Genomic DNA, 27,187 nt, shown 5'->3' on the forward strand with positions numbered 1-27,187 from the left:
ACCAAGACTGGAATGCCATTAAAGTTTTTGTGCGTGTAACAGGCAGGTGTCCCAATACTTTTGATAATTTAGTGCATAAGTAATGTGCCAGCCTTTATGGAATTTTATTGCCGTTTTTAATGCAACACTGAACAAGGTTGGCACAAATTTTATCACTTTGTGTTTTATGTATCTTGCCTTCAAAGTACCATGGAAAATGTAGGTGTATATTTTGAAATTCTGTATCATTGTCACTTCTGGTCAGGTCAAAAGAAAGCATAAAAGCATAAAATATCCTCATCTACCAATATTCCTATCAATCCACCATGTATGGTACTGTTGTAAAGCGCTGCGCAAACTGTTGGCGCTATATAAATCCTGTATAATAATAATAAACAAAGGCAGACAGGCAGGTCTGTAGGACAACCATAGCTCCCTCCATAGTACAGAGGAGAAATTAGAGTAGACATGAAGGAAAAGAATTGTGTTATCTGCAGATTACCAGATGAAATCATAGTGGGGGAAAAAAAACTTTAAAAAACAAAAACAAAAATGAATGCAGCCACTAAATCTAAGGACCGGCAATCTGCAATATATTACAGTTTTGTTTTTAGATTCTGATACACTTTGAAATCAATGACAGCTCCCATATTATCCTGACATGTTCCTTCTGAATTGTGATACAGTGTACACATCCTATTGACAATACTGTGAAATGTGCCATTTTTATTTTATTGAGAACTGTATTAAAGATTTCTCCATCACATGGTCTTGAAAATCTAGTATATTGTGACCCTGTCAGGACTTGGGAGTCGATTTATAAAACATTTGTTGCAGAAATGTCAGTAGAATTTGTGCAAACTGCAGGAAAGGTCACTGTATATTTTCTGAGAGATTAATTCCTTTATCATCAGCTCCATCTAGTGGTCAAAATGTATAGTTTTCTGAAATACCTCAGCGAGAAAACTATACCACATTTTGGCCACTAGATGGAGCAGACAATAAAAGGAATTCGTCTTTTAGAAAGCAACCAGTGACATTTCATTCAATTTGCATGAATGCTTTAGACCAGTGGTCTCCAAACTGCGGCCCGAGGGCCGGATGTGGCCCTTTGCTTCCTTTTATCCTGCCCTTGGAGCACTATCCCTCCCAATGATACAAGGCACTATTCTGCCATCTGACACCGACAATGGAACACCATTTCTTCCACTGACACCGCTAATGGGGCACTATTCCTCCCTATGATACCAGCAATGGGGCAATATTCCTCCCACTAATACCAGATGTTTACTCCCACTGATACCAGGAAAGTTTTCACTCCCGCTGGCCAAAGTCCGGCCCTCCAAGAGTCTGAAGGACAATAAACCAGCCCTTTGTTGAGAATGTTTGGAGACCCCTGCTTCAGACGTTCCTGCAACAAAATGTTTTATAACAACTAGACCCCTTGTTCCTTGTGAGGTCATTAATGAAGATAAAATAGATCCATTATTGGGTGCCCAATTGGAGTGGATAGGGCTCACAAAATGGGCAGATGCAGCTAGTACAAGTTTACAGAGCAGCAAGCATCCTGCATGGTAACCACACATCAAATTTCTCATCAACATTACATGCCAGATAATCAACACTTACTCTTGGTTTGACACTTGGGCAACATGGGCACCGTTTGTCGATTTGGACTCCAACGTGTTATTGAAGGTTTGGATGTTTTCAGAGGAATAGAGGCCGGCTGGGTTGTTGTACAGGGCAGTGATCACTTTGGGAGTGCTGGAAGCGGAGCCAGAAGCGAATGGCATAGCACTTCGATTGTGTGCGGCTCCTATCGCTTTTACTTCCTGCATGCAAGGGGACCAGAAGGAAAATCAGAAGTGACTAACATGCATGCGTGAAGTGACAACACAGCCAAAACTCATGCAACACACAATACCATCCAACATTTGGTGACAATTGAAAATGTGAATAAAAACGCAGCACAGAGTAACTTCTCTTTAAAAAGCGCAAATCTGGCCAAACCACATTTTATTCTAGATTGAGCCCCTTTAGGTTTTTATTGATTTCCCCCCCATCTATCCCTTTCAATCTCCCCAATGGGGACACAGAAATACATCTGTAGAGTGGTGAATGGTTAGACTCTCCCCAATAGGGTGAGAGGCAGAATAAAAAAAGAATAAAAAAAAGAATAAAAAAAGAAAAAGAAGACTAAAAAGAATAAAAAAAATAAAAATAAAAAAAGAATAAAAAAAGTTCAGATTCTTCTCAGCTTTATCAACTCTACACTAAAAAAGGACTGGATTTAGGCTTTACAAAGTAACTTCTAAAGATGTCGTAATTTTACATCAAGAATTCTGGGTACAAGTAACAAAGATTAGGACTTTCCCTTTCTTCACAATGAGCCGCCATCAAATTTCAAGGGACAATATAAAGACAGGATATTGTTTTATGATGTTCCACCCATTGGTATACATGAGGGGTGTCCAACCCGTGGCCCAAGAGCATGTCTGGTGGGATGCTGTGCAAGCATAGAAGCCACGGTGGCGGGCAGGGACATCCACATATGGAGAGATGCCAGGGATGCTGTGCAAGCATAGAAGCCACGGTGGTGGGCAGGGACATCCACATATGGAGGGATGCTGTGCAAGCATAGAAACTACGGTGGCGGGCAGGGACATCCACATATGGAGGGATGCTGTGCAAGCATAGAAGCCACGGTGGCGGGCAGGAACATCCACATATGGAGAGATGCCAGGGATGCTGTGCAAGCATAGAAGCCACGGTGGCGGGCAGGGACATCCACATATGGAGGGATGCTGTGCAAGCATAGCAGGCCACAGGGACAAGCACATATGGAGGGATGTTGTGCAAGCATAGAAGCCACGGTGGCTGGCAGGGACCAGCATAAATGGAGGGATGCCAGGGATACTGTGCAAGCATAGAAGCCGTGGTGGCTGGCAGGGACCAGCATAAATGGAGGGATGCCGGGGGATACTGTGCAAGCATAGCAGCCACAGGGGCCAGCGGTGACAAATTAGGCACAGGCTTGGCTGGAGGGATGCAGTTTTTGTAATAGCACTGGCAGTAATAAATACAGGGACTCCTGATAGTGCTGAAATGCAACCCCCCTCCCACTACGTGCTGTGTGGGGAGGTAAAGGGAGGTCGTGGGTAGGTGGGGGCACCGCCCACCCCTAGATACAACCATACAGCTGTATGTTGCCCTCTTTTACTTTTAGAAAAAAATTAAATACTACAATAAAATTAAGTATTATTTAGATGGGTACATTTTCTATATCGGTGATCATTAACTTGAGATCTACCCGACATTTTCTGCCGATCAGCTATTCTTATTGTCTTATTGGCCCAATACAATTCCTCGTCTTCTAATGTGGCCAGGAAGGTCAAAAAAGGTTGGACACCCCTAATTTACATATTCAGCTGATTTCCCAAAAGATTTATTCTTAATCATTGCTTCTATTTAAAGTTTCACATAATGCGCTAGTATGCATACTAGCACATGATAAATTTGTTTAAAAAAAAAAAAAAAAAAAACACGCTGGTGGTTTACTACTGCTTTATATTCTGGATTTTCCTGTGCATTTGCCTAAAATTTGTAAAGTTGGTGCCAGGGTCTCTTTAAAGGACAGTGAGCCATGTTGTGTCTGTGCCCATTCACCATGCAATGACATATCACAGCCCTAAAAAAAAAAATGTATGATGATGAAGTCGTTATGTGCGTCATTGTATTGCCCGTTACTTTTATTACATTGGTACATAAAAACATCCTGGCATCCTTTGAAGATAAACTTCTAGTGTACTTAAAATGTATCTATAAAAACTACACTCACACCGGGAACTTTTAGCACAGCCTCAGCAATGAAAATGTTCCCTGAACTTCCCACAGGGCAAGGAACTCGCCGACATTCCAGAGCAATGAGGTTACACCGACTCCAGATCATGAAACAATAGCCCTGTTACTCCATTCTTATCACACCTAGAGCTAAAATGACACACCCTTGTGATTACATCATGTCTCTACGGAAGCAGATCAACACACTCAAAATATTGCACACGCTACCATGACTGACCTCATCACAATCACCCTCTCCCCAGATATCAGAGGCTGCTCTTTTTTCATGGGAGAATTCTAATGCTGTAACTTTATTCATTTACATACAGGACTGGAGAGTTTATTTTACTGGCTGGTGACAAAGGCTGGCAATTCTAATACTAGAATAATGGCAGCAATGACTTCGTACTGCCACTAGGTGGAGCCGTAGAAGCCTCAGAGAGGCATTTGGGAATAACTGACCAAAGCAGGAACAGCCCGACACCAATCAAAATGTTTTTCCAACTGTTTTTAATAGAACGGGCCAGAACTTCTATCAGGTTTCTATTGCTGTACCCCCCTGGGGTTTTACCAGGACAAGAAATTAGCAGATGTAGCTGGCACTGAGACAGAATAGACAGCAATAAAACCAGATAGAGGTTCTAACCCTACTTCCATCTATCAAATGCATGCACTTTTATACAAGGTGGCAGTGGAGGCTGGTGCTCAATGTTCTTGCAGGGGGTGGCCAACCCAATAACCCCCTGATCGATGGCTTGTCACTCCTGCACTTACCCCATCTTGCCCCCCCGTCTCTTCCAAGCCAATCAGGAGTTAGGACTCACAGTCAATCGGGACCCGCTTCCTGATTGGAAGGGTGGAGAAACAGGGAGACATTTGCAAATATTAATTTGCTAAATGTCACACAACTGGCTGTGCCCTGAGCCCACCCTTTTTAAAAGACGAAATCACGTGCTCCTTGAAGAAAAAAAAGCCCATTGGAATCCACGCATGTAGATTAGGGACCAGACGCATAGATTGGGGGGGGGGGGCAGGACTTTTTTGCCCCATTGTTTAAAACACTGAAGTGTACAGCAATTTTGCTGGCTGGAGGATTATCCACATGGCTCCTCTTAAACTAAAAAAAATTATATATATATATTATATATACTTGGCTTCTCAGGGAATTCTCTCTACACCACTTCCTATAGTCTTGCCTAGGCGGGAATGGCATGTCACTTGCCCCCCAGTCTCCTGGCATACCAAAGTCATACATTCCCGGAGGATGCAGTGTATGCTACAGTGCATGCACTGCGGCACATCATCAGGGAGTCGGCTGTCACTTCCTTGTGCACTGAGAAATGAGCGTTCAAACACTGCTGATCACTCAGTTCTCCCCTCCACTCTAAGAAGAGAGCCATGACTGTCAGTCACCGGCTCTCTGCTCTTTCCTCCAGTGCTCATTGGAGCCCTGGGCTGTGGAGGGGGTGGGTGGGGCCGGGTTAGGATCTTGGTGGATCATCAAGAGGCTGAGGCAGGTGCCGGTCCAAGCATCTGGGTGGGTCTTGACCATACGGTCGACATCTTTCCTGAGCCTGGACCAGCTGAGTGATGTCAGCCGACAGCAGGTTTCAGCCCGCTGTCTGCTGAAACAGGCCACAAGATTGCAGAACGATTTTCACTCCTGTGATCCACAGGAGAAATATAGCCAAAAAACGCTTTGGCCATACTTCTTTAACAGGATGCCTATAGTGCTTCTTAAATAAGAGTGTGCAGAAACACAATTGTGCACATCTAGATAGGAAGGTGAGCTCTCCAAGCTTCAAAATCTGATACATTCTTGTTAAATTATATTTAAAGAGATCTTCAGCTCTGATCTCGGATCTACACAAAAATTCAGACTGTAGCCGTTTAATTAGGACTAATGCAAGTTAATCCAAATAAAATAAAAGTCAGCATCAGACCTGCCTGACCTCACTCCTACTCAATGTGAATACTTTTTTAGCCGCAAAGCGCATGCTCACGCTGCTTCTGAAAACCAACCACAAGAGGGACACCCAACATGCAATACAAACTTGTGATTGGCTATGAATGGGCACATGCACCTCATTGTCAAAATTCATGCATTTTATTCTCCAGGAGGGGGGAATTATACAGATGGCAAATTATGTACTGGAATTATGCTTTATCAATTTTTTTTTAAGTTTGTTCTTTAGAATTCTGCATTTACCTAGGGGGGCATAAAAGACTTAATACAGCATAGCCTGTAACTGTCAATCAACCTACAATGACAAACCTAAATCAAGCACACAAGGTCTGTAGTTGGACACATCATAGGTTGCTGTTCTGCTGAGAACTCCATGAACAAAATTATCCATCATCCTCTAATCAATCGATACAATTTGAGAATAAAATAGCATTTACCTGAGGAGCCGATGATAGGTTCATTTTATATGGGTTTGATTTGCCTTCTTCATTTACAATAGGTGACCAAATCTTAGATTTAACCCTTAAAAGAAAATGAGCACAGGACAGTCAACATAAGGAATTAAAACATATGTGCTTAAACAATAGATGTAAACAACCCATTCAGTTTAAAATAGAAATGAAAAACAAAACATTTGCATTAAAACATTATATAAAAGTGATCACATTCCCGAGAAAGAAAAAAAAAAAAAAAAAAAAGAACTCCATACCTATAAAATGATATTAAAGCAGATGTCCGCTAAAAAAAAAAAAAAAAAAAAAATTTATATAAAAAAAGTCAGCAGCTACAAATACTGCAGCTGCTGACTTTTAATATCAGCACACTTACCTGTCCTGGAGTCCAGCGCTGTCCGCAGCAGAGGATGAGCGATCGCTCGTCACTCTGCTGCCCCCCGCCATCCTCGGTAAGGGAACCAGGAAGTAAAGCGCTCCGGCTTCACTGCCAGGTTCCCTACGGCGCATGCGCGAGTCGCGCTGTGCCTGGTGATTAGCTCCCGCTGTGCTCTGGGAGCCGAGTGTTCCCAGCACACAATGGGGGGGACGGGAGGCGACGTCCTGCCCGCAGACTGTGGCCCGGAAGTGGGTGCAAATACCTGTCTTTAGACAGGTATCTGCACCCCCCACCCCCCTGAAAGGTGTCAAATGTGACACCGGAGGGGGGGGGGATCCGATCAGCGGGAGTTCCACTTTAGGGTGGAGCTCCGCTTTAAACAAGTTAAAGCTGAGGTTTACCTAACAATTATTTTATTCCTACAGCCTTAGTGGCCTATCTTTCCTGCAATGAAAGCAGTCTTAAACCCAAAAAACGCAAACATTTATTATACTACAGAGCTTACCCATTTTTAGATGCCATTGTTGCATACATTTTTTTTTTTTTTTTTTTTTTAGGCTTTCTTCCATTTTAAATCGGATGATCCAGCCAGCAAGTCTGCTGTTTTTTAAAAGCACAAGCTCTCCAGCAGAATACATCAGTTTACAAGGATGAGGTAAACCACTTATCGCTTTAAAATAGCTTTTATTCATTCATGTAAAACCTTTATCCCAAAAAGGTCAAAACAGTTTGCTGTAATGGATTATAAAGTTTAAGCTGGAATTTGGCTTCCATTTGTTGGCGTATTTAAATCTGCCAATACCCTCCCCTCAGACAGAAATTGCGTCTGTGCCTTTTGTGCTCATTCTTCCAGAGTATTTTCTTACTAATACAGGAGGGGGTGTTGTTGGCCAGATCACCAAGGGAAAAGCCAAAGAGAAGAAAACTGATGCAGCCACCACATCCAATGACTGGTAAGCGTCAATATATAAAAAAATGTTGGTTTTGGGTTTAATACCGCTTGAAGTATATCCCATGTCCTGCTGGATCCTGGAGAAGTCTGAAGTGATGACAGGTCCTCTTCCTGTGTCTGAACCATCAGCAGCGAGGAAGATAACAGCTTTGGGCAGGACCCACCCCTTCCTCCCTGCTCATCAACCGAGAAAAGTCTATCGATTACACTTCCTGCAACTCAATCTGAATGAGAGGGAGAGAATCTGTGACTCTTTCCAATTCATAGATCTTGTTACACACAAACACAATCGAAGAACTTTTGTCAATGGGCGAGAAGGAAGCAAAAGGGCGGTCCTCAATGGGAACTTCTTAAGTTCAGCTCAGAGACCTGAAGCGATTATCCCCCACAATTCAGACAGGCAGAGGACCGGGCATTCCTGTACACATGATTTCTCCAGGATCCAGCAGCTTGCATAACTTGCGGCATACGTCGCTGTAGGGGGCAAAAAAATCCGCTTTAAGGGCCGGCTCATACTGCTGCGATGCGGGAACCCTGCGAATCCACTGTGGGTTCCTGCATCGCATGTTTCCCGGCGGCAGTTCACACTGCCCTATGCCAACTCCTGGGAGTGTCAGTTAAAAGTTAATGACACTCCCAAATCAGTTTGCATATCGCAGTGCTAGGGGGCGATTTTCAAAGCAAAATAAAGCATACAGACATGGATAGATGGGGAGCTTGCTTTGAAATTTAAAAAAATCATTTTCAGTGTGAGGTGCTCAGATGCAATGTAGTTCAGCTTTAAGATTGTAAAAAAGGTGAAAGTCCTCATCTCTTCACAAAAGCAATGTGTAGCTGTGTGTGTGTGTGATAGCAATGTGCAGGTGTGTGTGATAGCAATGTGCAGGTGTGTGTGATAGCAATGTGCAGGTGTGTGTGTGTGTGTGTGTGTGTGTGTGAGATAGCAATGTGTAGGTGTGTGTGTGTGTGTGTGTGATAGCAATGTGTAGGTGTGATAGCAATGTGTAGGTGTGTGTGTGTGTGATAGCAATGTGCAGGTGTGTGATAGCAATGTGTAGGTGTGTGTGTGTGTGTGATAGCAATGTGTAGGTGTGTGTGTGATAGCAATGTGTAGGTGTGTGTGTGTGTGTGTGTGTGATAGCAATGTGTAGGTGTGTGTGTGTGTGTGTGTGTGTGTGTGTGATAGCAATGTGTAGGTGTGTGTGTGATAGCAATGTGTAGGTGTGTGTGTGTGTGTGATAGCAATGTGCAGGTGTGTGTGATAGCAATGTGCAGGTGTGTGTGTGTGTGTGTGTGTGTGTGAGATAGCAATGTGTAGGTGTGTGTGTGATAGCAATGTGTAGGTGTGTGTGTGTGTGTGTGTGTGTGATAGCAATGTGTAGGTGTGATAGCAATGTGTAGGTGTGTGTGTGTGTGATAGCAATGTGCAGGTGTGTGATAGCAATGTGTAGGTGTGTGTGTGTGTGTGTGATAGCAATGTGTAGGTGTGTGTGTGATAGCAATGTGTAGGTGTGTGTGTGTGTGTGATAGCAATGTGTAGGTGTGTGTGTGTGTGTGTGATAGCAATGTGTAGGTGTGTGTGATAGCAATGTGTAGGTGTGTGTGTGTGTGTGTGATAGCAATGTGTAGGTGTGTGTGTGATAGCAATGTGTAGGTGTGTGTGTGTGTGTGTGATAGCAATGTGTAGGTGTGTGTGTGTGTGTGTGTGATAGCAATGTGTAGGTGTGTGTGTGTGTGTGATAGCAATGTGTAGGTGTGTGTGATAGCAATGTGTAGGTGATAGCAATGTGTCGGTGTGTGTGTGTGTGATAGCAATGTGCAGGTGTGTGTGATAGCAATGTGTAGGTGTGTGTGTGTGTGTGTGTGTGTGTGTGTGTGTGTGATAGCAATGTGCAGGTGTGTGTGATAGCAATGTGTAGGTGTGTGTGTGTGATAGCAATGTGTAGGTGTGTGTGCGATAGCAATGTGTAGGTGTGTGTGTGTGTGATAGCAATGTGTAGGTGTGTGTGTGTGTGATAGCAATGTGTAGGTGTGTGTGTGTGATAGCAATGTGTAGGTGTGTGTGTGTGATAGCAATGTGTAGGTGTGTGTGTGTGATAGCAATGTGTAGGTGTGTGTGTGATAGCAATGTGTAGGTGTGTGTGTGATAGCGGTGTGTGTGTGTGTGTGTGTGTGTGTGTGTGTGATAGCAATGTGTAGGTGTGTGTGATAGCAATGTGTAGGTGAGTGTGTGTGTGTGTGTGATAGCAATGTGTAGGTGTGTGTGTGTGTGTGTGTGTGTGTGTGATAGCAATGTGTAGGTGTGTGTGTGTGATAGCAATGTGTAGGTGTGTGTGTGTGATAGCAATGTGTAGGTGTGTGTGTGTGATAGCAATGTGTAGGTGTGTGTGTGTGTGTGTGTGTGTGATAGCAATGTGTAGGTGTGTGTGTGTGATAGCAATGTGTAGGTGTGTGTGTGTGTGTGTGTGATAGCAATGTGTAGGTGTGTGTGTGTGTGTGATAGCAATGTGTAGGTGTGTGTGATAGCAATGTGTAGGTGTGTGTGATAGCAATGTGTAGGTGTGTGTGATAGCAATGTGTAGGTGTGTGTGATAGCAATGTGTAGGTGTGTGTGTGTGATAGCAATGTGTAGGTGTGTGTGTGTGATAGCAATGTGTAGGTGTGTGTGTGTGTGTGTGTGATAGCAATGTGTAGGTGTGTGTGATAGCAATGTGTAGGTGTGTGTGTGTGATAGCAATGTGTAGGTGTGTGTGTGTGATAGCAATGTGTAGGTGTGTGTGTGTGATAGCAATGTGTAGGTGTGTGTGTGTGTGATAGCAATGTGTAGGTGTGTGTGTGTGTGTGTGATAGCAATGTGTAGGTGTGTGTGTGTGTGATAGCAATGTGTAGGTGTGTGTGTGTGATAGCAATGTGTAGGTGTGTGTGTGTGTGATAGCAATGTGTAGGTGTGTGTGTGTGATAGCAATGTGTAGGTGTGTGTGTGTGATAGCAATGTGTAGGTGTGTGTGTGTGTGTGTGTGTGTGATAGCAATGTGTAGGTGTGTGTGTGTGATAGCAATGTGTAGGTGTGTGTGTGTGTGTGTGATAGCAATGTGTAGGTGTGTGTGTGTGTGTGATAGCAATGTGTAGGTGTGTGTGTGTGATAGCAATGTGTAGGTGTGTGTGTGTGATAGCAATGTGTAGGTGTGTGTGTGTGTGTGTGATAGCAATGTGTAGGTGTGTGTGTGTGTGTGTGATAGCAATGTGTAGGTGTGTGTGTGTGTGTGATAGCAATGTGTGTGTGTGTGTGATAGCAATGTGTGTGTGTGTGTGTGTGTGATAGCAATGTGTAGGTGTGTGTGTGTGTGTGTGATAGCAATGTGTAGGTGTGTGTGTGTGTGTGTGATAGCAATGTGTAGGTGTGTGTGTGTGTGTGTGTGTGTGATAGCAATGTGTAGGTGTGACACAATTGCCTTTGGACTGTTGAGCAGGTGTTCAGGATTAGGCTTGAACAATAGATATAGAATAAACCTCAATTTACTGAGTCCTGGAAAAGCATTTCACGCTTTGGACTGATCCACGTGTAAACTAGGAGAAACTCGTACTACATATACTTTATCCATTAGTAAATCTGTCTGGTTTGGGGGATTTTGAATAATCCTGTTCTACAGATGGAATATTTCTCTTTTTTAACTTGGACACAGAGATGTTCACATACACAGCTGCATTGTGTACCATTTAGATTCCATATGTAAATGCATTAAACTTGCACTGCACTTGCACAAGCTCATGGAAAGCTATTCTTAAAGGGGAACTTTCATACACTTCAAATAATCAACTGGGTTTCCTGGATTTGTATCAGCTGTGCAAAGCTTTCCACTCCTCATTAGTGTTGAGCAGAATACGCCATATTCGATTTCGCGATATATCTCGAATATATAGTCGAATATTCAAGATATATTCGCTAAATTCGAATATTCGTGATATTTTATCGAAATGAAATGATTGCGAATTTTCGCTATTGCGAATGCGAAAATAATTGCGAATTTTCGATAACTGCGGTAGGAGCACTCTGGCTCAGAATATTCTTGATATTTTTTCGAAATTTCGCAAAATGCGAATGCGATATTTACTGCGCAATTTCGACAAATGCTGTAGGAGCACTCTGCTTGGCTCAGAATATTCGTGATATTTTACAATACAAAATAATTGCGAATATTCGGCAAATGCGGAAGGAGCACTCTGATTGGCTCAGAATATTCGTGATATTTTACAATAGAAAATAAAAAGTGTTTTGCATTGGTGGTGATTCTTTACTCTATCCATCTGTCACAGCCGTTTGTCAATCAAACACCTTAAAGATTGAACACGTTCATGCTGCATGCTTTGGACTTTTTTTCACTTCACATATCAAAGACATTTTTATGAAAGATTATTTTTCTATTATTGGGACTATATTTCTTTATATATTTGTTTCACTGTGTATTTCACAAGTTATTTGCGCTTGCTTATTTTATAATTTGCCCACATGTCTTGTCACTAGACATATTTTTTATTCTTGTAGAGCGACTCCATTTTCTGTCTTGTATTAATTTATGTTGTATAACATTTTTGAGTTGCTGCTGTATTCTCCCCTTTTTTTAAGGTATGCGCAATTTTTTCCTTCTTACAAAAAAAAATAATATCAAACATACAAATATTCATAACAGAAACATACACAAAGCCCCCCCCTTTTGCATCAGAGACAATCAGAGTTCTCCTACCACAGTTATCGAAAATTCGCAATCATTTTCGCATTCGCATTAGCGAAAATTCGCAATTTTTTTTTTTTCAATTCGGCAACATAAAAGGATCGCCTCAGCTTAGCTACTCGGCCCAGGGTCTCTAATCATACCAGCAATGCTTTTAGACGTCGATAGGATGTGATCTGTTTTAAAAATAAAATTGGAAAAAATGCGAATATTCGGAATTGCGAATATTCACCGCGAAATTCGAAATATATCGCGAATACTCGAATATGCCATATTCGATACTCATAGGAGTAAAAAAAAAATACCCAGCAACACGCAACTTCAAGATCTAAAAACTTTACTGGGCATTAGCCCAGTGGGACTGAATTCAAATCTTTCAGTAAAGGTTTGGGTTCTGTACTTGCATGATTTGCTTTTAACACAAGCCTATGAAAAAAAAATAATAATAATATTATATATATATATATATATATATATATATATATATATATATATATATATATATATATATATATATATATATATATATATATATATATATATATATATATATATATATAAATACTCCTTTAATTAACTAGCCTCCTAACTACTCACTAGCATGTAATTATGCAGACATAGCGAAAACGGTCAAATGCCAGAAGAATACCCAACGGACCTAGTCATTTTAGGTTAGGGCCTGTCATAACCACCAATCATCTCACCTAACAAAGCAAGTTGAGAAAACTGCTACTGCAACCCGGGAAACACCCACGCCAAGCTACAGTACCCTCAATTTACATGAATTCAATTTGTGCACCATTTCATAAGGCTTCTGAGGAGTACACAGCCTAATGCCAATCACTATGTTGTGCTACCTTCCCTTCTTAGATCACAGAGACAAAAGGGCAAAAGCCCAAGGGCGAAAGCCCAACTCCGGGAATTCCAAAGGAATTATTATTAATAATAATAAATCCTTAAAGCAGTAGTAAACAGTGGCATTAAATAAAAAACAAATAAATAAATCCTCTGCAAGACAATGGCATAATGTGCTAGTATGCATACTAGCACATTATGAAATACTTACCATACAACAAAGCCCTCCAGCGGTGCACTGTCACTGCTGACAGGGCTTCCATCATTCCCCGGTCTTCCTTCCAGGTTTGTGGGCTCCAGCTGCATGAGTGGCTAGGGCCGCAATGATGTCACTCCCGCCATGTGTGACAGAGTTCTCGGCTCCGGCACGGTATGCCAGATCTTCAGAGCACATGTGCCGTTGACGTCACCGCCTGCATCCAGTGGGAAAATATCCTAAACAGTGCAAGTTTAGGAGATATTCACTGTACCTACAGGTAAGTCTTACCTGTAGGTACAAGTTCAAAATTATATATATATATACACAGTATAATATATATATATATATATATATATATATATATATATATATATATATATATATATATATATATATATATATATATATATATATATATATATATATATATATATATTCGGCACCCCAGAAGGATCCCTGCAGCGATATAACTGGTCCCCTGCAGCCTCCTCTGTAGACCAGTCATGGCCATGGACAAACTCCTTCCTCTTAAATATACAACAAGGTTAATAGTCCTGCATTGTACATGACACAGAGGGACGGACCACAGAATGGAGCTTCGAGTGGAAGAGGAAGCGTCGGAGCAGGGATCTAAGGTAATAATGCCCATTACTGTACCTCCTAGACATAAGCATTTAAACCCATATAGTGCAGGGGGAATTCTTGGACCTGGGCTTGGGCATTAAGGGCCAGATTCATGTAGGTGAGCGGCGGCGTAACGTATCGTAGATACGTTACACCGCCGCAAGTTTTCATCGCAAGTGCCTGATTCACAAAGCACTTGCGATGAAAACTACGCTGGCAGCCTCCGGCGCAAGGCGGGCCAATTCAAATGGGCGTGTGCCATTTAAAATTAGGCGCGCTCCCGCGCCGGACCTACTGCGCATGCTCAGTTTCGCAATTCCCGTCGTGCTTTGCGCGCCGTGACGTCATTTTTTCGAACGGAGACGCGCGTAGCGTACTTCCGTATTCCCAGATGTGTTACGCAAACGACGTTAAAATTTAAATTTCGACGCGGGAACGACGGCCATACTTTAAACTGCTGAGTAAAGTTAGGGCAGGTCAAACGACGACTAACTTTGCGACGGAAAACTAGACTAGCAGCGACGTAGCGATCGCGAAAATCCGTCGGGAAATCGCCGTAAATCCCAATTTGCATACCCGACGCTGGTTTACGACGCAAACTCCACCCAGCGGCGGCCGCGGTACTGCATCCTAAGATCCGACAGTGTAAAACAATTACACCTGTCGGATCTTATGGATATCTATGCGTAACTGATTCTATGAATCAGTCGCATAGATAGAAACAGAGATACGACGGCGTATCAGGAGATACGCCGTCGTATCTCTTTGGTGAATCTGGCCCTAAGAACCTAGATCAGGGCCACCATCTCTCTTAAGAACAGCTTCAGCCCATCTTGCATTGCTTTAAAAAAAAACATGTGCCCAGGATACTCCGCAATTTACCATTCCCGTTATGTTTAGATCTGGTAAATTAGGAGGCAGTTTCTTACTTTGTACGATTTAAATCATCATCCCTTATTTTAGTATTTGGTAACGTCATAGGAAGAGTATTTCCTTATCTAGTATGTACATCACCCAGTAAAATAGCAACATTCTTTTGTAACATGATTGCCCATGTCATTATGGTTTCCCATCACATTTAGCAGCTTACTCTAGATTTTGTGCCTAGAAGACAACCTTTGACTTTCTCTAAGCCGGTCTATACATAAGCCCAGTACACAGGGGCTGAATGTCAGGAGGTATCGGCCAGTTCAATAGAAACTGGCCAACATTCAGCCCATTGTACTGCAGCCAGTCCGACGGCTTCTGTCGAAGGGGAATGACCAAAAAAGGTCTGATGACCGGCTCCCGATCAGCGCTCTCTGATGGCCGAGAGTGATGACCAGAGAGTGTTCTGACGGGGTGGTAAGGTTTTTTTGTTCAGCCGTGCCGAGTTGTACAAAAAAAAAAAAAAAAACTACTTTTGTGTACTTAGTCTATAGAAAAAAGAATAAAAGGAAGACTCCCTGGGGCATATCAATTATTCAGGAGACCAGACATTGTGTGTCATATACTAGGTTTTGCGTCTATGTCTTGGGATATAAGTGGATTCTGAATAGCCCCCTGACAAGAATTACAGCTTTGCGGGGATAAATGACATACTGCTTTTGTTGTTTTTACTGCTTTTGTTGTTTTTTTTGTTTTTGTTTTTTTACACATTTTAACATGCACACTACTCCGTTTATGTATTGTATGTTACCTTTAGAAAGTAAAAATCAAGATTTTCTCCCATATCACAACTGTATCAACTAACTGGCTACTACATTAAATATTACTATTAAGTAAGCAATTCATCAAAAATACTGAAAGATACAGTGTTAGCAAGTTATCAGAGGAGGATTCCCTGAATGTACTGCTGGACTCCCTACAGAAGTTATATGATGCCCAATGTAAAGCCGAGACAATTGTTCTTCGTATTGTAAACTTTAATAAAAAATTATTGAAAGTTGTATTCCAGGTACTAGCTGTATTGCATACTTACATTGGTCCAACCTGGACCAATGTATTAAATGCATAATTTATACCTGAGGAATCTGACAAATGCTGTAGTAGTTGGCACTACTATAGCGATATCAGCGATCTTACGGGTTTCAGTTCAGCAGGCCCTCGTGTATGAAATATGCATAATTACATTAGTCTAAGCTGGACCAATGCATGTATGCAATACAAATCATACTTGGAGTTCAGCTTTAAAGAGGAACTGCAGTCCGTTTACATAATTTGTAATAAAAACATCTTTGTCATTCGGAAGAGAGTCTCTCTCTCTCTCTCTCCCTCCGATCCTGGCTTCAGCCATTTTAACTGTGGGCAGCTGAAGCTGCTGCCTGTTCACTTCCTGGATTCAGACTGCATTCACACCTGAGCGACAAAACGTCGGACGCTTCTGCCGCTAGAGGGGAGAATTCCCATTGCTGTCTATGGAGATGGTTCACATCTCATAGATGCCGAACGCCTGTCGCCTGAAAAAAAGTCCCGGACCCTTTTTTTCAGGCGACATTGGCGTTCGCCCATTGACAGCAATGGGAAGAGTTAAAAAAAAAAAAAAAAATGAAAGTTTCACACTCGCGGCAAAAGACGCCGCGTATGCCGAACGCGGCTGTCGCTCAGGTGTGAATGCAGCCTAACAGACACACTTCCTTCTCTGCAGCTCTTACTGGCCCCCTTATGACTCATTCCTCTCCCTTCCTGGAGAGGGAGATAAATGATGTCATAAGCCTATGCGTTTTTTACCAAGAAACAGGAAGTGAGCTGTATAAGGTATTTACTGACAGAAAAAAAAACCTTTTACTATCCAAAGTTAAAACAACAAAGGGCAGAAGATTTAATAGATGGAAAGTTTAAAAAGGAAAAAAAAAAAAAGTTCTGCTTTTAACCTATTTCCAGAATATCTACGGAATTGTATATTTGAACATTTGGCCCGTGTACAGTAATACACATAGTTTCCCATGTCCACTACCATTTGACCTCGTCAAGTATATTTTATTGCACAAAAATAGCTAAATGATACATTATTTCCATTACACAAGATGACTGAATTGTTAGTGAATAGAAGGGTAGGGGTGAAAACTATATAAATAAAATCAATCAATCCCTAGTGACTCTCGAGGTTTACTAAATATGGAGACCCGACTAACATGTCGCATCTGCGTTAGCTGGCACAGAATGGCATCTTTGGGGGAAATGCTAAACTTAGAACAGGGTCTTGGTTATAGGAGATTGCATAAAGATTAAAGAGATTCCACAGGGGGGAGGTGTACAAAAAGACCTGGGATATATGGACCATCTTTGTTTTCTCTAATGAAGGACGCCTCTTGGGAACTTAGATTTGTGTGTCTCAAGCCCTGGACTCGCGCCCTATAGTCGCCGCTATGCCTTTCCCCCTCCCTCCCCTGTATGTGTTGTCCCCTCTCCCGCTTCCCCCTTGGGGAAATTTCCTCCTTTTCTATTTTCTTTGTGTTTTCTTTTTCCCTCCCCCCTTGTATGTTCTTTGTTTGCCCTCTTTTCTTTCTCCTTCTGTTTTTTTTTTTTTTATTACATGTTAGGAAAAAGGTGAAAAGGAAAGGGGAGTGCGCCCTAGGCCTCTGAACGTGTTCACGGAGCCTAACCTATGTGCGTGGTCCCCCTGGGGTCACTTGGTCCACAGTCTCATGCCATAATGGTTACTGACATGATACTGTTCGTTCTAGCGGAAGTGGCGGTGTAGGGACTGTGTACCCTTAGTATGTTGTATTATATTCCTGCTGTTCACAATTATTCTTGTACTGTAAGGGGCCTCCCCCCTTTTTGTGGTGTTCAATAAAATAAATATTTGAAAAAAAAAAAAAAAGGATTAAAGAGATTCTTCTCTTCAACGAAAAGCAGAATTTATTGAGATTTCTCAGTGTTAACTCGACACAAGTTGATCAATCATCAACTTGGGTACAAGCAGCATGTTGCATTTTTCATGCGATTATTGCCAGCGGCTCCCCCTGGGGAGTTATTGTGTTGATGGGGGTGGAAAAATTGCACCGTTTATGGCTGCCTTTACATGTTTTGCACAATCTTCTCTCTTCTGCAAGCAGCAATGGAATTCTTATAGTTAGCATACAAATAAACACATTCACATGTGTTTGTCTATAGAGGTGGGAGGAGGAGATGCAACCAAACACCTCCAGCACAATAGCAACAGACCACAATTATTTAACATTGCAGACTATTTCCCCCTGAGATTAGTCAGCTGAGAGTTATCTGGTGAGCTCACATATTACTCATAGATCTAGTCATCTCCTGTTTCAGATACCTTTTGGTCTCATTAATGGGTCCCCTTTAGACATGGATATCACAAAATATTTTCCAACACAGAAGACTGCTATTCGGTGAAAAATTGTGCAATACTAAGAGAACACTGACATGACAAATGACAGGATGCTTTGGAATGTGAATATTATCTGTAGTTAAAATGTCCATCTTTTGCCAATAAACAGACACTTCCCAAGACCCTGTGAAGAAAAAGAAAAAAAAAAAGCTTTCCTCTTCGACAATGATAAAAAAAAAATTATATATATATATATATATATATATATATATATATATATATATATATATATATACATATACACACACACACTGTACATCTATTCACATACTGTATCTTATCTATCTAGTAATAGGGAACAAGTTCCATGCTATATTCCAGAAGACGGTTGTGGTAGACACACCCAAATCAAGTATAGCAGAGTGCCCATAGACTTGTCTTTCTATGATAGAGAGACCTATCTGACCGGGGAGTTGTGGACATTTTGTACATACTGTAGGTGAAAGTTCACAGGTAACAGCAACATTGGCCCCTTGAGCGCCTACTAAGAGGGAACTTTGAGTGAATAATGTCCTAAAAGTGTATTATTTACCTGGCAATACAGCTAAACCCAATCGATTTAACACTTTCCCAAAACAATTACATTTAAGGCATGCAATGAATGATAAATTTCACAAGTGCTTGTGCTCTCAACTGAATTGTAAAGCTATCAAATGGCTGGGGTCATAACTGATCACATGTACAGTCATCAGTGTGAGGAAAAAAAAAAAAAAAAATTAACACGCTTTCGTTTACATCATGTGATCAGCTGTCATTGGCTGACAGCTGATCACGTGGTAAGGGGCCGGATCGGCCCCCTACCTCGGATCTGTGATCACCCGGGTCTCAGTGACCCGTGATCACAACATGCGCCATGCAGGGGGCGCGTGGGGAGAGTGCGAAGGGGAGGACATCTATTGACGCCCTTCCGACAAAGCAGGTCCGCGATGTAGCCATCATTTGGCTACAGCGCGGAAGTGGTTAAGAACTAATGGACAGGCATTCAGTATTGTATAGAGAAGCATTTCTCAACCTTTTCAGCACAGAGGAACCTTTAAAAATAACTTTCTGGTCTCAGGAAATTAAACCCCTGCTAAAAATTACTAAATTATATCTACAGCTCATGATACATGTGCGTGACGATTAGTAGGGGTGTTGAATATTAATCGCAGCATCACGATTCAGACGTTCACGATGCTCCGATGACATCATCCATCGCTCTGTGCAGTGCTCTGCCTCTCCAGGAGAAATGCAGAGGCAGAGCCTGCATTGTGGATAAGGCCCCCTCCCCTTCACTGAAGCAGAAAGTTAGCTGATGAGCCGACAGCCAGTACAGTGCAGGGGGAGGAGCTTGAGGAGACCCGACATCAGGAAAGGCTTCACTGGAGGCACCGGAAGAAAAAACGCACTGAGCAGCATGGAGGAGGGGAAATCGAAAGACACAGAGCTGGTGAGTGCCAGTGTCATTGATCTTATCCCTCCACTATCATCACCCCTCCGCCCCTGAAAAAAATTAGAGTTTTGCTGACTGCTTGAATTTTTGGATAAAAAGTTTTTTAACTATGCGCACTTGTGCAGTAATCGTGATGCATCGCGGAATCGTGGACAGGACAGCAGCATGACGTTTTTTCAGTATATTGGCAAATGCAATGGATTCATTAAATGCTCTTCCAAGACCCATTTGTTTGCAGTAAAGCAAAGGCTTTCCAATTGTACTGCAAACATTCCAGTTTCTTCTGCCTTGTTCAGGCATACACCTTTGTTACACTCATAAAAGAAAATTCTATTGCTTCACCAAATCGGTGACAAACCCAGAACAAACAGTACACAGCGGGGATTTACAGGCGTGTAGATACTGTTTATAAAAAGTGTATGTAACCATAGCAACAACAGGCACAAGCACTTTCTTGCAGACTTGTACAAAACTGAAAACCGAGTTGGCTCCATTCATGTGGTCTGATACAGCTGGGTGCTCCAATAGTATGGTACAGACAAGTGGGATAAGTCCAAGGACAATGTGGCGTGTTCAGCATAGTTTTGCCATTACTCATAGGCCACAAATATTGCAGAAAATTATATGATTTCAGGAATAAATATGGTCAAAAGTGCAATTTATTTTTTGTCTTCTCTACAGAGAAAAATTCTTCCAGTGAGGGCACCAGAGTTTTTAGTTACAGGCCCTAAGTTGGCCAGCCATACACGGTGTGATTTTTTCATCAACACAGAGTGCTGACAGGGGAATTCCTCCTGCTGAGCAATTGTCTGCTCCCAGCGGGGGTGGGAAACCGTCCACACCGGGAGAAGACAGTAATTATTGCGGCTATAGCAGAAACTAGCGATAATCTTAAGAAAATTTGGCAGGCTGGTTGTACCCAAGCTGATCGATCGATCAACTTTGTACATTCAGCCTGCCCATTAATGGTTCAAATCGTGTATGGCCGGTCTAAGGCCTGATGCATGCTGAGGTAGAGAGGCTGCAACGTTGCATAGCGTAAATAAATTCCTCAACACTTTCCTATGCCCGGGAAAGCGCAGGTGCTGGGTACAGCTGCCCATAAAAGTGAATGTTAGACATATTCCTGTAAAAAGCAGATGGATTCTGCACCAGCAGTTTCCCACGCTTGCGTGTATGGTATATTTCCAAGAACGCACCACTGCGTTTTGGAAAATACATTGGATGTGCATGTAAATGCTGATGCAGAAGCCATCGACATTAACCCGAGTACCGTGCATTCCCACCATTAAGATGCAGCTCAATCCTAGATATGCAGAGCTACAGGATCTAGTAGGCTTTACTTCCTGGAAAAAGAGGGGAATCTGTTTTTTTTCACAGCTGTACGAGGGTGAGGTACTGAAAACATATGAGCAGCTGTGTAGAGAATACCAATTAGCCCCACTGGGCTTCCATCAGTATCTCCAGCTCCGGCATGCTCTACAGAAACAACAACAAACACGATCATTGGTGGTAACTTCACCGTCACCTTTGATGACGGCGGTTCTGCAAGCAGAAGCTCGGAGAGGACTGATAACAAAAATATAAGAGGGACTGTTAGCAACAATTCAGAGTCATGCCTCCCTTAGAAGCCGCAGGAAGTGGGTGGAAGACATTGGGGAGATAGACGGAGACCAGTGGGAGAGGGCGCTTGAATCTGTCTCGGTGGTATCTGTCTCTGCGTCTCACAAATTGTCGCAACTCTTTATCCTACACAGGGCTTACAGAACAGCGCCACAACTACATAGATGGGGAAGAAGGGACACCCCTATGTGCCCAAAGTGTAAAGTTCAGCAGGGGGATTTCATACACTTGATTTGGAGATGCCCAAAGCTTCACAGGTACTGGGAGGAAGTATCACAGTGTATCACTAGAGTGGCACAGGTACCAGTCCCATTGGATCCCCTAGTATACTTGTTAGGGGCCATTGATCCTAGAGAGTATACAAAAGGAAAGTACTATATGGTAACAAGACTGTTGTATTTGGCAAGAAAACTCATTGCACGTTATTGGATGGCCCCGGGGGCCCCCACAGGGAAGCAATGGATTGCATATGTCAACTCCCTGTTGGGCAGATAACACCTGGCCTACAAACGAAGGAAAGCAGAGGGTAAATTTGAGGAGATTTGGTATTCCTGGTTGAGAGATGCAAGTGTCGCACCACCAAAACTGGTGATGGATAGATTCTCTATGTAGAGCGCAGAGGACAGGGGGTGGCGGGGGGGAGGGGGCGGGATATACAAATATAAAGACGTACATTGGAATATTATAGGAATGTAAAAATGTTGTATAATGTATGTCAATTAAAATGCAACGGATGCCGATTAGGCATATTTATGTATGAAATAAGAAAAAAAAAATAAAGTGGATTAAAAAAAAAAAAAAAAAGAAGATGCAGCTCCTTGGCCATGGAAAAGCGCCAGGGAGTTTACGCTAAAGGACTTTGCAGCTTCCAGACGTCAGTATGTATGAGGCCTTAATGCATCATTGCTTTTTTTTTTTATTGTTTAATTCTGAAAAAGGAATGGCGCAATTTTTATTGTTGCCTGTGTCCCCACAAGGTAGATTTAAATTCCCTGGTTGGCCTGGGGGTCACCTTTATAGAGACAGACCACTGGTCTGCTGACAAACTTCCCACAAAAGGAATTCCCTGTACTTTGCAGTCCTGTGGTGTGTCTGCCTCAGGAAGTAAAGGGAAATAGCCCTTTGTTTAATCTGCGGGCGTTATTTTTGAATTGTGAGCTCTGCCGTGTAATGTCTATATTTGATGTCAATATTTTACTGACTTACTACGGTGTTTCTTTGTAAGGTCTTAAACTTTATTAAAGTTTAGTTATATAAAAAGAAAGTAAACAAGGAGCGCACAAGGCAGGCTGAGAACACTGATGCTAATTGCGAGGAGGTAGCTTAGCATTGTCAACCTGCCAACAGGAAGTTTGGTTATTGGCAGGATTTCCAGGTAGAATGTTTGCAATAGATTCATATAAAATAAAAATAAAATTGTATAGATCGTTAATAAAGAAACTGTAAAAACAGATTTGTACATATGGTTTTTAAAAACCTGTTTCTATGTAGAATTTGCAATTCGTATAACTCGTAGTATGTGCTTACTGAAAATACACCATATTTCTTTTTTTATACGGCTGTACACTATCTGGTATACCGGATGAATCCCACATTGTATAAACTACAGCAATATACAGCTGTTATCACTCTTCAACATCTGCAAAGTTTCATCAAGCACTTGGGTAACAAAGGATAGATCACAGATATGGCGGCTCATGTACGGGTATTTGTTTTCTGCTTCGGACAGGTTTTGTAAAGCAAACTGCAATGAGTTTGAATTGTATAAATCCGTGTTCAATCAGCCATAGAAAACGGATATAAAAAAACTAAATCGGATTGATGATATAGACAAACTATACAGATGTTCCCCCTACACAGACCTCTGTACTTCTCTGGTCCCCTGCCTCTGAATACAGACGGCTAATGACAACCCGCGCTCCCACTTACACTCCAGGAGGGAGGAGACCACAGGAATGCATACACATTCATGTTTTTACATGAGCTGTGACTGAAGCACTTAGAGAAAATGCAAACTGGTTATATGTTGTCATCTATCCTCCCAGAGAAAGTTACCTGTTAATGGTGAGAGCCAGATCATCTTCACAGGCCTTGATTTTGTTCTGGGCTTCTAAATGGGTCATTCCATCAGTGTTCTCTCCGTCAATGGCAGCAACCACATCTCCAGTACACAGTTCAGCCAAAGCAGCCTTGCTACCGAGTGTCACCTGTAAGAAGGCAAGAAGGCCAGTTATTTATCATTTGTGGCCAATAGGATTCAAATAATGCTGCCAATGCTGTATTTTCTACATGGTACTCCTGGATTGTGCATAGAGCAGCCATTCTCAGCCAGGGTTCAGTGAAACCCCAAGGTTCCTCCAGATCAGAGGTCTTCAGACAAAGGCCCAATTTACTGTCCCAATTTACTTGGGAGGGGGGGGTAAAAAATGTCAGTGGGAGCAAACAATGCCCCATCTTTGATGTCAGTGAGAGAACTGTGCCCATTGTTAATGTCATTGGGAGGGACTGTGCCCCATCATTGGGGTCACTAGGAGCAATTGTGCCCCATCATTGGGAGGGACTGTGTCCCATTGTTGGTGTCAAATTGAGGAATTGTGCCCCACCTGTGGTACCATTGGGAGGAATTGTGCCCCACCTGTGGTACCATTGGGAGGAATTGTGCCCCACCTGTGGTACCATTGGGAGGAATTGTGCCCCACCTGTGGTACCATTGGGAGGAATTGTGCCCCACCTGTGGTACCATTGGGAGGAATTGTGCCCCACCTGTGGTACCATTGGGAGGAATTGTGCCCCACCTGTGGCACCATTGGGAGGAATTGTGCCCCACCTGTGGCACCATTGGGAGGAATTGTGCCCCACCTGTGGCACCATTGGGAGGAATTGTGCCCCACCTGTGGTACCATTGGGAGGAATTGTGCCCCACCTGTGGTACCATTGGGAGGAATTGTGCCCCACCTGTTGTGTGAGTGGATGAGATATTGCCCCAAGAGCTGGATAAAAAGCAAGCAGAGCCATATCTGGCCCACAGGCCACAGTTTGGAGTCCAGATGTTGCTGCCTCAGTGTAAACGCTCTCAATTAATGAGCTGGGCAAAAAAAAAAAAGCCACAGGTCACTACAATTCTTCGATACATACAGCGGTTTTAACAAGACAAAACAGAAAATGTGCGAGTATAAAAAAAAAATATCTGTTGACTTTGCCAAAAATCCAGTGTGATCTGAACTTCCCATTCTGCCTGAACAATGTCTGGCTCTGCTGCACTGAAATTCAAAGCAGAGTTATCAGCCATACCCGTGTTCTTGCTGCTGGACTACAGAACACCTCCCGCTTATAGTATAGAAAGGAGCAACAAGTGTGTTCTGTAGTGTCCCCATTGGTGACAACCACCCTCTCCATTTGTCCTGATCACCAAATGTCACTGAAAGATGGAACAGAAAGTGAGGGGAAATCGTCCCTTACTTTATCCAAAAAAAAAAAAGTTCTGGCCTTCGTTCTACTTTAGGCATTTTTATGGTCACATATAAGGCAGAGAATAGATTAAAATCACATGCTGCCTGTCTATCGGAGGATATTGCTTCACTCCTTAGATCTTCTGCTTTCATCACCGCGGGCTGTACCTCGCACTGTACAAGTGACAATTTAAAGGCAAAGTTCACCTTGTGTGTAAAAAAAAAAAAAAAAAAAAAAAAAAAAAAGCAGCCTGCAATGTATTCCCACCATCAGTGGATTGTGGGTGCAATGCAGGCTCCTGCTGACCATTTATCCAGGTGCAGATCCACACCAAGATACAGACCTTCAGTTCAGGGACTGGCGGAAGTATCAATGGATTACAAGTACAAGTCCCTCTGCTGCAGTGGCAAAGTCCCATTGTAGTTATTTTTTTCCATTTTCAGATTCCTTTGAACAAATAAATGAGTCGATTTCAAATAATTAAAGGAGCGGGCAGGAGGGGCAAGAACTCCTGGATTATGTGAGGGGGTGGAGGACTGCCTTCTAAATATGGGTGTAACATCAAACATGCTCAGAAAGCTGGACTTGTCTTTTAAATTGTACTTTACTGTAGCAATAATTTTGTGCAATTTAGGGTCTCTCTAAATCTTCAAATTCAGTTTGGGCGGATTTAATGGCTCAATTATATATTTTTTTGATAGAATGCTGTAAAGTATTACCTCTCAATAAGTTATTTTGTGGGGACTATTACGGAGATCTCGGTGGTGGAGTTCCATGGTCTGCCGGCCAGCTGTGGCCTTCAAATACCCCTCTTTCTGTTAAATTATTTTATATTACGAGGAAACATGGAGTGCTGGAACATGTTAAAGTGGGAGGGAACCGTTGGACTACAGGTCCAGGCATCCAGACAATAATGTCGGGATCCACCCAGTGCACCTCAGAGAGCCTGAGCCAGCCCCTCCCACTCCCTCTACAGCTCAGCGCTCCAGTGAGTGCTTGAGGGGCAGAGCAAAGGGTCGGTGACCGACAGCTCAGAGCAGCCTCAAGAACTGAGCGATTAGCGGTCTTGGATCACTTAGTTCTCGAGTCCGCTCTGAGCGGTCGGTCAGTTTGGATAGATGCTGCATCCACCTAGCGGAGTATGTACGTTTGTTTTTCAAAATCCCATACTTCTCTTTTAAATCAGGAGATAAAACCGCCTAATAATTGATTACGCCCCAATTCACACAAACATGACCCCATACAAACCTCATGAGTCAGTTAACCGAGTGGGCACAATGCACTATGACTGATCTTACAGCGAAGACAGATTTTATACTGTACCACTGGAGTCCCCTTTATGGCCAGTTCACACCAGAATGGGCATTTTCCTGTGCGGTGTGCGTTTTGGATAGCCTGTTCATTCCAATGTGCTGCAAAATGCACTGCATCATGGAAAAAGTAGGCACTACAACAAACTGCATGGTACTGCGGTACCATGCAACTGCAATGGTGGTGCCATTAGCAATTTATTGGCACCCGCATGCAAATCACAAGAGCAACACGTTCACCTACGCTATAAGAAACACCCACAAAGTTAGCCTTTACTGTGTTCTAGTGCAAATCGCTCCTTGGTTGTAAACCTATATGTCTCCGTTTTATTACGTTTTTATTGGGTTTTACAATGTCAGGTTTCATGCGACAGTGTAAATATATTGTGGGGTGCGAAACAAGCAAATGTCACGTATGCCAAGCAAAATTACATTCATCTTAGCATGTGGACTTATGCACGGGATTCTGAAAAACAATATGGCATTATATAAACCATCTTGTAATTTTATTTGTGCATGTATAGATATATTTGTGCGTTGGGCTGGGCTGGTGCGGAGGTTGCCTGAATGCAATAGCAGGCAGGGAAGATTCCTCTATCCACACTGTTGGCAGAGATGAGAAGATTAAATTGATTGTCATTTGTCTTAAAAACAAAAAAAAGGTTTAAAAAACATGTTATACTTACCTGCTCTTTGCAATGGTTTTGCACAGAGTGGCCTCGATCCTCCCCCCTCTGGGATCCCCCACCGGCACTCCAGGCTCCTCCTCTTTATCGGTTGTAGCTTTCCATGGGGGCACCTCACTTGACTTAGCCCCACATCACAGCTTTTAATTGACAGCAGTGGGAGCCAATGAGTGGAGAGCTGCTGATTGACAGTCAGCAGCACTCTGTTCAGGGATCTGAGAGAACAGAGCCATCGGGGGACAAATGCAGCCGGACCAATGCTGCATCCAAGTAAGTATAAAACGTCAAACAAAAAAAAAAAAAAAAAACACACACACACACACACACACACACACACACACTTCTCTTTTAAAAGGAGAAGTTCACCTTTGGGAACA

General features: G+C 42.6%; 1 protein-coding gene across 3 annotated transcripts in view; it reads right to left on the minus strand.

Annotated features, from left to right (window-relative positions):
• The window catches only part of PDLIM1 (PDZ and LIM domain 1), a 55,808-nt gene that overhangs the window by 12,056 nt on the left and 16,565 nt on the right, over positions 1–27,187 (minus strand). For 2 of the 3 annotated variants that reach the window (XM_040362202.1, XM_040362203.1), the window contains exons 2-4: positions 23,420–23,571; positions 6,223–6,307; positions 1,609–1,811 (exon numbers count right to left, since the gene is read on the minus strand). In XM_040362202.1, the coding sequence (XP_040218136.1) occupies positions 1,609–1,811; positions 6,223–6,307; positions 23,420–23,571 (440 nt within the window). Of the gene's footprint in view, positions 1–1,608; positions 1,812–6,222; positions 6,308–23,419; positions 23,572–27,187 lie in introns of those variants that run through there. The other variant, XM_040362204.1, reaches the window with a different exon arrangement.

Source organism: Rana temporaria, chromosome 8 (assembly GCF_905171775.1).
Source record: "Rana temporaria chromosome 8, aRanTem1.1, whole genome shotgun sequence".
NCBI lineage: Eukaryota > Metazoa > Chordata > Amphibia > Anura > Ranidae > Rana > Rana temporaria.